At 42.2% G+C, this 13,203-nt stretch overlaps 1 protein-coding gene across 3 annotated transcripts in view; it reads right to left on the reverse strand.

The window, feature by feature from the left end:
• dpy19l3 (dpy-19 like C-mannosyltransferase 3) overlaps positions 1–13,203 on the reverse strand; it is a 70,066-nt gene that overhangs the window by 25,899 nt on the left and 30,964 nt on the right. For all 3 annotated transcript variants that reach the window (XM_030048524.1, XM_030048523.1, XM_030048525.1), the window contains exons 14-16: positions 11,411–11,522; positions 8,762–8,818; positions 8,056–8,138 (exon numbers count right to left, since the gene is read on the reverse strand). In XM_030048524.1, coding sequence (XP_029904384.1) covers positions 8,056–8,138; positions 8,762–8,818; positions 11,411–11,522 — 252 coding nt within the window. The remainder of the gene's footprint in view (positions 1–8,055; positions 8,139–8,761; positions 8,819–11,410; positions 11,523–13,203) is intronic.

Consider the following 13,203-nt stretch of genomic DNA (forward strand, 5'->3'; position numbering starts at 1 on the left):
ACTACTGAGCAACTGTAAGATTGGTACCTTATCACAGTTTTCACAAGATAACGCCTAATGCTGTTTGCCAAAAGCATTGGAATACTTATAAAATACACACAAAGCAACACAACAGTTCTCCAGTCCCGTAGGGTCACTCAAATCATTGTTTTTAGACGAGTCAATACGGCCCAACAACAGCTAAGTGGCAGCTAATGTTTTGCTAAGCGTTAGTCCTTCCCAACTGTATCCAAGAAACTTTTGAAAAAGTCCAGCTTCAACCACTGGGGAAACAGCCTTGCTCAGGTAATCGAAGGTAACGGTTAAGTACAGCACGGTTCTATCAGCATGAACCAGCTTGGGCAGATCCACCAGTCACACCTGAGCAGACATCAAGTCCCATACCTGGGGGCTTATAAATTCACAGGGCAAGAAGTTTACATCCCTCTCCTGCATTTCACTCAACACAGAAGCCAACAGCTTCATGTTTCTCCCTGTCTCCTTTCTAACCTCAAAACAAAGCTTGGAGCTGCCATCTAACCCTTGCTGCTTCAATTTCATTCAAAGCTTCTCTGAAATCGTATATTCTGCAGATAAATGCGTCTAAATTTCAGACCAATCACATGAGTGTCTTTGCCGCTGCAGTCAGCAGTGAAACTACAGAACAAGTTCATTCAAAACAAAGCCTAACTTGTAGCTAAAAGTCGGCATTTTCACCACATTTTCATATTGGAAGTCAGAGACAAAACAATATAAGTAATCCAACATAAGCCTTATGAGTATGAAATGTATCCCTCATTTCCATTTAAACATTTTTCAGCACAATCCATTTACAAATTGTTTGTGAAGCAAATGAAAAAAAAAAAATGCAGGACTGGCTCTGTGTGTTTACAAATTAAGTTTGTGCTCTTGACACCCTCTGGTGGTCAGAAATCGCTTCGTGTAACTTTAAGCAGCACAAACAGGTTTTGTTGCAGCCTGGGTTTATTCTGAGCTACCAGTGGACTTACCTGTTAGCAGGCCCAAATTCAGCGAACACTCTCCCGTCTCCGATGTGCAGAGACTCGGAGCAGTGTACTGCTGGCCAAAAAAAGAAATTCTAATCTATCGCTTGCTGGCAAAATGATGAATAAAATGATGATCAGAAATCAGAAATGCTGTGCATTGTTAAGGCTTAGTGGCCTCTTGCTGTGACTGAGGATGTATGTGTGTTCTGTTCCACCTCTATCCATAAAACTGCCTTTCATCTGGTTGTTTCAGTCTCCAGGCATCCATTAAGCCACAGCTGTAACCAGCTGGCCTTATTTATGAAATGTGACCAGAAGTACTTTGTTGAAAGATTTTTTGTGGAGGAAATTAACAGTTTTTTATATACAGTGGTCCCTCATTTATCGCGGGAGTGACGTTCTAAAAATAACCCGCAATAGGCAAAATCCGCGAAGTAGTCAGCTTTATTTTTTACAATTATTATAGATGTTTTAAGGCTGTGAAACCCCTCACTACACACTTTATACACTTTTCTCAGACAGGCGTTAACATTTTCTCACTTTTCTCTCTTGTTTAAACTCTCAAAGTTCAAACCTTCGTAGAAAAATAAGTCCAGTATTATAGAATGAACGCATTCTGTACTGTACAGGAGACACGGCACGGAGGAGATTGATTGACAATGGTCTACAGTCCCTTAGCCAAACAGGACGCAGAACACGATGCGCTGTAAAAAAAAAAAAAAAAAAAAAAAAAAAAACATGCAAAATTGCACTAAAAAAAATCCGCGAAACTGCAAGGTCGCGAAAGGTGAACCGCGTTATAGCGAGGGACAACTGTATGTCAATTTGTTCTTATGTCCAAATGTAAATTTATAACGAGAAAGAAGAAGAAAATCCGCACACTGGATTCGAGCTCCCAATAGGCTTTATTGACAATAAAGTCAATCAATAAAGCCTACTGGGAGCTCGAATCCAGTGTGCGGATTTTCTTCTTCTTTCTCGTTGTGACCCTGTGATCATCCGGCACCTGGCCTAAAACAGGATTGGATGTGCGCGCAACCACTCTGTCCAAATGTAAATTTATACCTGAGAGTATATGTGCACATGTTAACTCCACAGTTTGTCTTCTGTTTAAAAGCCTTTTACTTTCATTGATGAATCTGGATGTTAAATTGGAAATGACGTTAGTCATATCCTTGCAAAGCATGTTGTTACACAAAATTAGAAGTGTTCTTAAAGAAATGCCACATCCAGGATGAGGGATGAGTGTGGGTGCAGTCCTGAATTAACAGACCTACACAGACCTCTATTATATGTATCAGTACAAGCATGTGCATCCTCAACAATAGGGCCAAACAAACTTTCTAATCCCCAAAACTAAACCGATTAAACCAATATAACCACAGTCCTAAAATCCAGCCACCATCAATAAAAGCAACAGGGAAAAATAAAAAGGGAAAAAAATGGGCAAGAGAGCTGAAGAGCAGCAGCTCCTCCTCCACTTACAACTCTTAGAGAGAGACATACAGACAAATTAAGCGATAAAAGTCATATAAACATCGGGAGAGAGTGACAGAAAGAAGAGAGGGTGTATTATACCACTGGCCATCTATCTTATTTTATTCTTTTTTCAGCTATTATCATGTTTGATACCATTATGCTTTAGCTAATTTGAATTTGAAAAGAAAGATGAGGGTTAAAGAGAGACAAAGACAATACACAGAGGAGGAAAAGGGAAGGGCATGCCTATTATGTGCATGCCCTACAAGTTGCGGCACGAAATCTGCAAACGCACAACTATAACTCAGAGTCAGAAGCAGCAAAACTACCAGGCATTGCTATTGATTTATTGACTGTCCACTTAAAACAAAGTATCAGCCCACAGCCAAGCCACAGAGCTACTGCTGCTGGGATTAAGTGCCGACTCTATGTTTTTTTTTTTTTTTTTTCTAAAGTAAAGAAAGATCTCTACTGGTCATTATCATTTTAACCTAGACCTTACTTTTTCCAATCCATTAAGCGCAGGGTCATGAATGATCACCAAGATAATTGCAATACACAGCCGTTCCAGTCTCTGTTGATACTCCCAAAAGTGAACCAAGCCCAGAGTGACTCAACTGGTGGCCTTGAGTGTTCTGGCTATTTACCATAGAGAGGAGCCGGTGTATTTTAAAAAGTGAGTCGGCAGTAGCAGAAAACTTCTGCTGCACTGCTCTCTCGGGCTTGAAACTTCCAGAGACGTTGTACTTCTGGCCACAACCAAACAGTGATATCACGATAAGTATTTTACCATCGACATCTTAAGAAAAATACCTCCTGTGCTTTTTTTTCTCTTTCTTTCTTTCTTTCTTTCTTTTTTTGGTCTTCAGTGCTGACTCATTAATTGCAAATGTCTGATGCATCTGCAGGTGGAAGGTGGGACATCCTGTCGCAAGGCAAGGTGGAAATTGTTTTTCACCGCTTAGGTAGGAGATAACATCTTGTATCTAAGACTCATATCTCATACACAGGAGATAATATTGCCTTGCCTTGCCTTTCAGGACCAGTGTATGCATGGCTTTTTTTTTTTTCTTTTTTTTTTTATTTTGTAGTTGGATTTTAATAGCCGGAGCTAAATTAATAAAATTCTTGGCTTTATTTGGAAGAGGCAAACTTAATTCTGTCTTTCCTCTCATGAGATATTACGATAATTGGGGTGTTTTGAGAGTAGAGTGTGAGTGGGATACAGAATGAAGGGTTTAGTGCTGGATACAAAGGCCATTGAAGTTCAACCAAATACTGCATAAACAAGGTTTTACCAACCTAAATGTCTGCTGTAAACCAGAATGGAACTGTGAGGTCTCTATTAAATGTTTTTATGAACTGTCCTGGCCATTTCCATGTGAGAGCAAGCTCCCACGTGACACTGCGTAGCTGCTCAGCGAATGGCCGCGTGCTGTGAGCCAGACTGGAAAGCAGAAACTGATCTTCTGCCTGCTGGTTTGCAGCGAACATTGACAGTTCGTTCACTGAGAGGGTGACACCTTTTGTTTTGAACGTCACACTGAAAAACGTCATGCCTTTCTGTCACAGTGCTGCCAAACATGTGAAACAACAAATGTCCCACTGCTGTTCTCGTTTTCAGCCACCAGGAGTCACAAATACACAAACACACATAAGCTTGTACAGTGTAAGCCATAGACTGTATGCAGCTACCTCATTCCTACTGGCTTTGAAGGAGTTTCATAGTGTTTAAGTCAAGTGTCATGCATTTATTTGGTGTGTATTTTAATTAAAGATTGCCATAAGACACCAGTCGGTAATTACATTTCTGTTTCTACATTTCACCATCACATCTTGTATAAAAACTTGTATCTGTGGGCATATTAGGCTATATACAATATTCAGAGAACAAAAACAGTCAGAACTATAAAAGAAGTCCCTTGGATTTGTCAGGCCTGAATTCGGTTGAAACAATTACTTTAACATCTGTTTCAGCATATTGTAATTAGTAACACCAAGCCCAGTTTTGTGACAAAAAAGATTTTAGATTCTGAAAGTAGCCAATATTATATTAAGTTCACCAGCAATTACTAAAAGTGGTGTGCTCTTAATGAGTGAAGCTGCAAACAACTTGGTGACATACTGGCTACCTGTTGTTTGCAGCTACACTCATTCATACTGTCATTCACACTGTCACCTTATACAATTTCCTTAAATGAAAAGCTTGCATTCAGTTTGTCATTACTGTATTTAAAATGAGCACAAAAGCGCCGACAGTTACCAAAGGCGAGAAAAGTAATGGTCTTTTTACATGAATGCATGTTTACATGACAGCACAATAAACTGAAAACCCCTTCGAATCCAACCCCCTTCATGATGCTGACTGAGGCAAGTGATTATTTCACTTTCACAGAAATGCGGAAATTGGAATTTACTTAAAAACACAAACACGTACTTGTTTCCTGCCTCGCCTCTGTCAGATTTCGCCAAAAAAGTTCCAGTCACGATTCTGTACTATCATATCATGTTCATCACAGCTATGGGCCGCTATCTATTGGAAATACAAAACACAGACTTCAGATGCTACTGTTGGGAGAACTGTTGGAAAGGAGAGGAAGCGAGCAGCTGCTCCCGGCAACCTGGAGATTTCGGAGGACGACGTGGAGTGACGAGTGATGATGTTTTCCACTCTACAGAAGTTGAGTTGTAGCCAAGCAGTTTGGTGTGTACAAAAACAAAGACGTACTGTGTGAGATGATGCAGATTTATCTAGATTTACTTAGATTTATCTGGGTAAAGATACCACATGCCTAACTGTGTGGCACTCTGAAGACGCACACCACTTCCCTCAGTCTGCATAGAAGAGCTTACCGGCCCCGTTGCTTTTTCTGATGGTTATAGAAATTACATCAACCATAAAAAACAGACACCCAGACAATCCTAAACCAGTGAAAATGACCCCAAACTGGTTTAAAGGCAGATGAAATGTGCAGTATTTGTCATTGGCTGAGCATCTACATACTGCCACATAGGAGTGTGGTCTCACATGGAAACCGGCATGCATCAAGGCAACCTGCCAGAACGGCCGGGCCAGTTCATGAAACCATGTAGTAAGTAAATGTTTTACAGCCGACATTTACTTCGTTAACTGAGAAGGTACAACCTTGTTTACGTAGGATTTGGCTGAACTTCAAAGCCTTTCGTATCCTGCACTAAGCCTTCATTCTGCATCCCATTCATACTCGACTCTCAAAAACAGCCTAATTATCATAATATCACATGAGAGGAAAGGAATTAAGTTTACCTCTTCCAAATGGAGCCAAGACTTCCATTAATTTAGCTCAGGCTATAAAAATCTGACTCCAAAAATGGAATTCATGCAGTGGTCCTGAAAGGCAAGGTGGAAAAAAAAAAAAAAAGAAAACACTGGCATTATTATTTTCTACATAGGTGACAGTAACTCCGATGCAGGAGATATTAAGTCCTGAGATGGAAAAAAAAAAAGCCTCTTCCATAGATCTACCATATTTTATTATAGATCTATAATATTTGTTATTATAGAGCAGTGTTTCAAACAGCCGTGTCGAGATCCTGATGAATCCTGTAAAACCGAGACAATCACATCAAAACAGTCATACGTAAGGCTATTTCATCAACCCCGCGCGCAGCAAGCAGCGCTCCCACGAGAAAAGCCGCCTCCTCCTGCTGCTGCGTCAGTACAGCCGCTGTGAGGAGACCGTTTTCCCGTCACATCCTGCTGGCTGAGTTACCGGTAGGTTAAACTGTGCTCATGAGGCGTTCACCGTGGATACCCTGACCCTAACCCTAACCCTAACCCTAATCCAAATACCGATCAGGGCTTGCACCCAAACTTGCAGCTTGCACCGGTTTGCCATTTGTTAGGTTTGTGCACGAGGTACATCACCTCATTTTTGCATCTCAAAGTATCATGACATGATATTGATATATTATATTGGCAATGTCATGCTTTGTCCACCCGTGAAATTTGAAATAAGGAATAGCCAATAGGTTGAAAAATGCAGATACATAAATGAATCCAGTGTCTTTCATTCAGTGCTTTTGTACGTCGCAGTGCATGACTGATCTGAAATTTGGATATGTAAGACAGTAAGACAGTGCATATATTTTTGCGTATTTTTGTGTATTTTTTCTTTGGTTATGATCTCAATGGCCCAAATCAAATCTTTTATTGTTGCATTCCCAAATTTTAACAGGCGTACATGTCTCTTTCAGCGAGAATTACCACAAGGAACAGCTCATGTAAATACGCCAGAAGACCCAGAAATATAATGTGTTCTCTCTGTCCCTCATTATAACACCGTGTGAGAAATCTCCCGTGATCTTTCCGTATAAAATAAGGCCGGCTATGGAGTCTGGTGTAACATGACACCCCCACCACCGCACGTCCCCATCCTAACACTTTCATCTGGAATGTAATTAGTGCAGCAGCAAGAAGCTTAGTGCTCCACCCCGCTCTCAACCCCAGCCAAGGTAACTCTAGTCAGCCCCTAATCCTCATAGCCTAATGGGATTAGCCCCAGAGGGAAGGGAGTCCATGTCATCTCTCTACACACACACACACACACACACACACACACACAGGATTCCAACCTCTCCTCCGCTCCTGCTATCCATCTCTGTCTCCCTCTCTCTGCACCATCTCATGTTGTCGCTAATAGGATTAGACCAATATTGGCCATTTATTAAAAATCAGAGCTGATCCACTCAGTGTTGTCTACCTCTGATATGATGGATATGTTTGTTTGTTTGATTGCATATTCAGTAGATTTATTAATATTGTCTTCATGAGTTTTATCATGAATACTTGCAGTTTGTTTCTTGTTTTTTTTTTCCTAACAGGAAACTGTCCAAATGTGAAGATTCTGACCACTGGCACAAAATCTTTACTATCAGCAGCTGCACATGGACAAGGACATACAGAAAGTTGTGCACACACTTGTGCCCAATTAGGCTTCACATGTCAAACGCAGCATTCGTACATCCAGACAAATGCATGCCGCTGTCCATCCGATCAATCTTAACCTCCAACTGCATGACCACAGAAGTGACAGACACGATGTGCAAACACAAAAGCACACACTGACACACAGTGGCCACCGTAAGGCGCCGTGCCAAATCAGGGCTCCGTCTCAGATCTCATCAGGCTGACGGTCCTGATAAAAAGCCCGGGCACGAAGGCCCCGAGGTGGGCTGCAGCTCTGCCAACAGCTGGGTCCTCTCCAGCACTGCCATGCCTTATTCATGGAGACCCATCGGCTCTCATCAGTCATCAGCCAGACTCCCCGAGCAAACATGCACTGATACACATGTTCACACACAGACACACACACACACACACACACACACACACACACACACTAATCAAGGGCATCAGACAAAGGGAAACTTGATCTGTGGAAACAAGCTAATCAGATTTGTTTCACTTTGACGCATGCTCTGGGTTTGAAAGTGTTAGAGACGTGTGTGTGTGAGTGTAAATGAGTGAAAAGTGTGTCTGTGTGTGTGTGTGTGTGTGTGTGTGTGTGTGTGTGTGTGTGTGTGTGTGAGTGTGTGTGTGTTCATGTACCTGATCCAGGTCATGAGCTCCACAGTGTCTGGATCATAAAACTCTCTCAGTTCTGATACCTCCTCCATCAGCTTGGGCCAGAACTAGAGAGAAAGAGAGAGCGAGAGAGAGAAACAGAGAAAGACAGGGAGAGAAACAGAGTGAAAGAGAGTGAAAGAGGGAGAGAGAGAGAGAGAGAGAGATAGAGAGAGAGAGAAATAGAGAAAGACAGGGAGAGAAAGAGAGTGAAAGAGGGAGAGAGAAAGAGAGAGTGAAAGAAAGAGAGAGAAAGAGAGAGCAAGAGAGAGAAACAAAGAAAGATAGGGAGAGAAAGAGTGAAAGAGAGTGAAAGAAAGAGAGAGAGAGAGAGAGAGAGAGAGAGAGACATGAGTGATAGCAAACGCTGTTAGTGGCTGTTAAGCTGTAAAAAGCTGGTTATCAAAACCACTGATATATGTTTAATAACACCTAATTACAGAACTGAAGATTACTGCATCTTTGACAAATAAACCATTAGCATTCCTCAAACAGCAAAATAAATAACAGCGAAATGGTCATTTCTGCATCCTATTATGATCCCATGGCTTGATCTTATTTTCCTCTGCAACTTCCATCTCGGCAACTGCCTGCTCTTGTATCATCGCACATGCTTTGCCCAAATTGGCTGCGTTCCGTAATGACGCCGACAGTGCAGTGATGAACACAAACCACCGAGCAAATGGCATACCTTGTAATACAGGCAACCAATCATCGCCAGTGGAACGGCGTATCTGACAAGCCTGATCTGCAAAATGGGAGATAGAAAACAGCTATCAGGAGATGAGGATGTAATCATGAGCAGTGATGGAGACAGGGAAAGAGACAGGCAGACATCAAATGGACAAAAGCATTTCTGTTATTGTTTTGCAGGGCAGCCACTGAGTCTGTTACGGGGTCACCACATGGTTTGGTAGCCTCGCATCACAACTCAGATCAGAAGGGCTGGGGCTGGAAAAACAGTTTGCATGCGGCCCGCCATCGTCTCTCCAGGAGATAATTAAGGAGACAGTGAGGAAGCAGGGCCTTAAAGTCACCTGTGACCCAAACCACATCCTTCACAAAGAGTATGAGCTGATGCCTTCAGGCGGCAGGCAGTGGTTATTGGTATGGGTGTGTGTGTGTGTGTGTGTGTGTGTGTGTGTGTGCAAGGGTGTGTGTGTGTGGGTGGGTTCTTCAAATTGCTTCCTCTTATTGGGGAGGTGTGCGCAATACTTTGGGGTCAGGCATTGTGCAGTATTAATGCGGGAGTGTGAAATATTCACAGTATATGTGTGATATTCCATGTTAAATGTAATTAGTTTGGACGTGTAAACAGCTGTATTCAAGGGTTTCGGACTGCGAGCAAAATGGTCAAATATGTGACCGTTTTTTTTAAGAGTGTGCGAGATAAAATTTCAAGTGGTCACATTCATACGAGCGCATGGGACTCAAGTTCTACAAAGTCGAGGACACAGAATTTAATGAATAAGAAAGAATCCATTTAGCTGTTACCGTGTTTCTAATATGAATCGGTCTAATAAATAAATGAGTAAAATGAGGAAAGAGAGGAGGAGGATGGTGTCGAGGGAGAGCAAACGAGAGGTTTTGACTCAGATACCACTGATAATGCAAGTGCAGGCGGGGAGAGACGGACAGCTTGCTTAGGACATACATTCATGCATGTGCAGGAGCTTAGCTGTTCACACCAAAAGTGTATTTTTCAGGGCCAATTACGCACGAAATCTCTCCGACGCGGGAAAACAATGTGTGTTCAGCGGCGATGGTCGCAGGAAGAGAGACCTGACGATAATAAAACCATGCACACGATACTTGCTAATGTATTTTTTGTATTCTGTGATACTGTTAGTAAAAAAAAAAAAACATAGTGTAGCAGATTCATTTGATCAAAATGTGGGTGAAACACGGGGGAAATGAAACCCCTGGAGAACAGTGGGAGGAGGGCAGGAAAATCAAAAGAGTTGGCGAGCACGGGATGCAAATTTAACCATCTACAATGTATTCTCGGTGTGGTCTTGTGAAATTTGCTCACAGTGTGCGGAGAAAATAGACTCGATGCCGAAATTGGCGCTTCAGACCCCCCAAAAAACAAAAAGTGTGACCAAATCATGTGCTTTTGGCAGCCAGCTGAGAAAGTTCATAGCACCAGGGCTCAAGACAAAATTCTCCTAAGGGAGACAATAAAGCTTTATCTTATCTTATCTTATCTTATCTTATCGGAGACGGAGAGACAGACAGGAGACCCAGGAGGAGGACAGACACTGAGAGGAAGACAGATGGAGATAGCAGACAAACAGAACAGGATGCTTGGAGGTGTCATTTCTTATCTGATGCATGCCGCAGTCAAGTTATGGCCACACTGACACCTAGTGGCCTGACATTTCACAGTCCAAAGTGGAGTGTGTGCACTCAAATGCCCCGGTTCAAAACTCGGTGAAAAAAACCAAGAGCATAAAAAATGGCGGCATCACAATTCGAATTCACCTGCTTTGGACATACCAGACGGTTCAGGGTTACCTTTACCAGCCTGGACACCCCTGCAACCATTTGTTACAGGGGATTGAAACTATCACCATGCAGTAGGGCTACAATTAATGTTCATTTCTGATTAATCCATCCATGTTTTCGTTTATTATCCCTTGTCTTTTTTAAGTGTTAAAAATAATGACAAATTCCTGTGGGGAGTTGGTGTCTTCATATTACTTCCGTAGTCTGACAAGCAGCCAAAAAACCCTTAAAGTATTAATTTTATTGAGGAAGACAATCTGAGCATCTTAGTGATCTCAGTGAAGCTGGAATGAGCAAATGTTTGGGATTTTCATTTGACTCAAACAATTAATCGCTTTTGAGAATTACAGCCTGATTGATTGTTTGTTTTTCGGCCGATCAGCGAATCGATCAATTGCTGAATGGTTTCAGCGATTCCCTCCAGAAACAGAGCAAACCCACTAACTAATACGCCATCATACCGCCACAAATGAACAAATGAAAAACGGGAAAGTCAATCAGATGAGCAAACAGGCGACGTGAAGGTAAGAGAGGTGCCGCTGCAGCCAGGAAGAGGCCGGCTGGCAAAATCAATGAGAAAAAACATTCACCCCCCCTCCTCTTGAATCAACAGCCAACAGTGGAGGGCTGTGAGAGGAAGCGTGTGTGTGTGTGTGTGTGTGTGTGGGAATGAGTTCAAAAAAATAACAGTGTAAACGACAAATTGGACACAGTCATACTGACACTTACACGTTACATTTATAGGCTAGACGGAGCCCCTAACAGACGTCTGTGCGGTCTAAAGCTCGGCTCTGTGTGTGAAATCTTAACATCTTGCTCTGCGCTAAAGTACCAGAGTTTTACTGTTGCAGCGGAGAGCACCGAGAATCAGATTCCACAGCTCCGTCCCACAAACACCGTAAGCCGCCACCGCGCACATATGACCCGTCCAGATATATTTCATCCTGGGGAGAGAGAGAGAGAGAGAGAGAGACAGCAAGAGAAAAAGAGCGAGAGAAAGGGAAAGAGAGAGAAGATAAGGTCTCGTTGTGTATACTAATTTTTCAAAGTGTTCCACCTGCTTAAGTTTCCACTCAATATAAATTTACCATCTCACTGAGCTAACCAAAATGAATGTTCTGCTGCTGTGTATGTGATGGTGATGTGTGTGTGTGTGTGTGTGTGTGTGTTTGAGGGTGGGGGGGTGGGCATGGGGGGTCTAAACATAGAGGCTCTTCACCACAAAGTCACCGATAAAACACGAGGAGACAAACTCAATTGTTAGTTTAAAATGTTGACCGTTTATTTGCAGACGTGCTTTCATGCCAGTGAGCCCGAGAGAGAAACAATGATATCACTGCAAAAACTCAAAATCTTACCAAGATTATTTGTCTTATTTCAAGTCAAAAATGTCTTATTTCTAGTCAAAATATCTCATTGCACTTAAAATAAGACATGATCACCTCAGAAGTAACTTGTTTTTAGACAATTGTCTCTCGTTTCAAGTGAAAATTTGCTTGAAACAAGTGAAAATTTGCTTGTTTCATTGGCAAAATTTGTTTCTTGTTTCTAGCTAATTTTCACTTATTTCAAGTGAATTTTCACTTTTTCCACTGGCAAATTTTGCCAATGAAACAAGCAAATTTTCACTTGTTTCAAGTGAATTTTCACTTGAAACAAGTGAAAATTGTCTAAAAACAATTTACTTCTGAGGTGGTCATGTCTTATTTTAAGTGTAATGAGATATTTTGACTAGAAATAAGACATTTTTGACTTGAAATAAGACAAATAATCTTGGTAAGATTTCGCGTTTTTGCAGTGTGTACAACCGGGTAGCGTGTTGAACGGTATGTTGAACGATTTGGTTACAATGTGGTTTAACTTCAGCGTCTGAAAGCAACGCGTTGCAATCAAAGTCTGCATCTGAAGCACATTAATCAGAGCCCGGAACAAATTAAACGGGGGAAAATGCAAAGATCAAACAGGAAAGGGAAGATCAGCAGAAAGAAGACCAAGAGAAAATGAGGAAAATATTGACGGGCAGAGAGATGGCGTGATAGCAGAGAGACACACAGAGAAGGGCTGCGTCCCCTGCAGTCTGGAGAGATACCATCGATGGCACCTACGTGTGAATGCATGTCTGTGTGTGTGTGTGTGTGTGTGTGTGTGTGTGTGCAGGAATAAGAAGACACGCGGCCTTACAGAAATAAATCTCAATGCTTTTTAACAGGCAGGAGTCGGCTGACAGAAATGAATGGCTTCCGGCACTTTTGGCCTTTCGCTCTTCATCAGCGGTTTAGAGGAAACGCTGAAATGAAATGTGTCGGTTTCTGCACTAAACCTGACTGCCGCCTTGCATTAAAGGCGTTCCAGCTTCATTTTTGATTGTCTTTGTATTTATTTTGGGAATGCAATCACTGCTTTACTTCACGACCATAAAATAAATGCACAGTATGTCGCGTGCATCTCCGAAACACATCGTGATCGGATCACACACGTACTCAGCCACGTCCACCAGTGATATGATCACCCGCCTTGAATGCTAAAACCAACCATGAACGGCGTCAGAAACAACATTAAGTCTCGGCGGAGGCTGTGCGGCGCCCGCACCAGCCATGTTAATTGGTCTCTTGCCGATGCGTGCGT

Source organism: Myripristis murdjan, chromosome 3, assembly GCF_902150065.1.
Source record: "Myripristis murdjan chromosome 3, fMyrMur1.1, whole genome shotgun sequence".
Classification (NCBI taxonomy): Eukaryota; Metazoa; Chordata; class Actinopteri; order Holocentriformes; family Holocentridae; genus Myripristis; species Myripristis murdjan.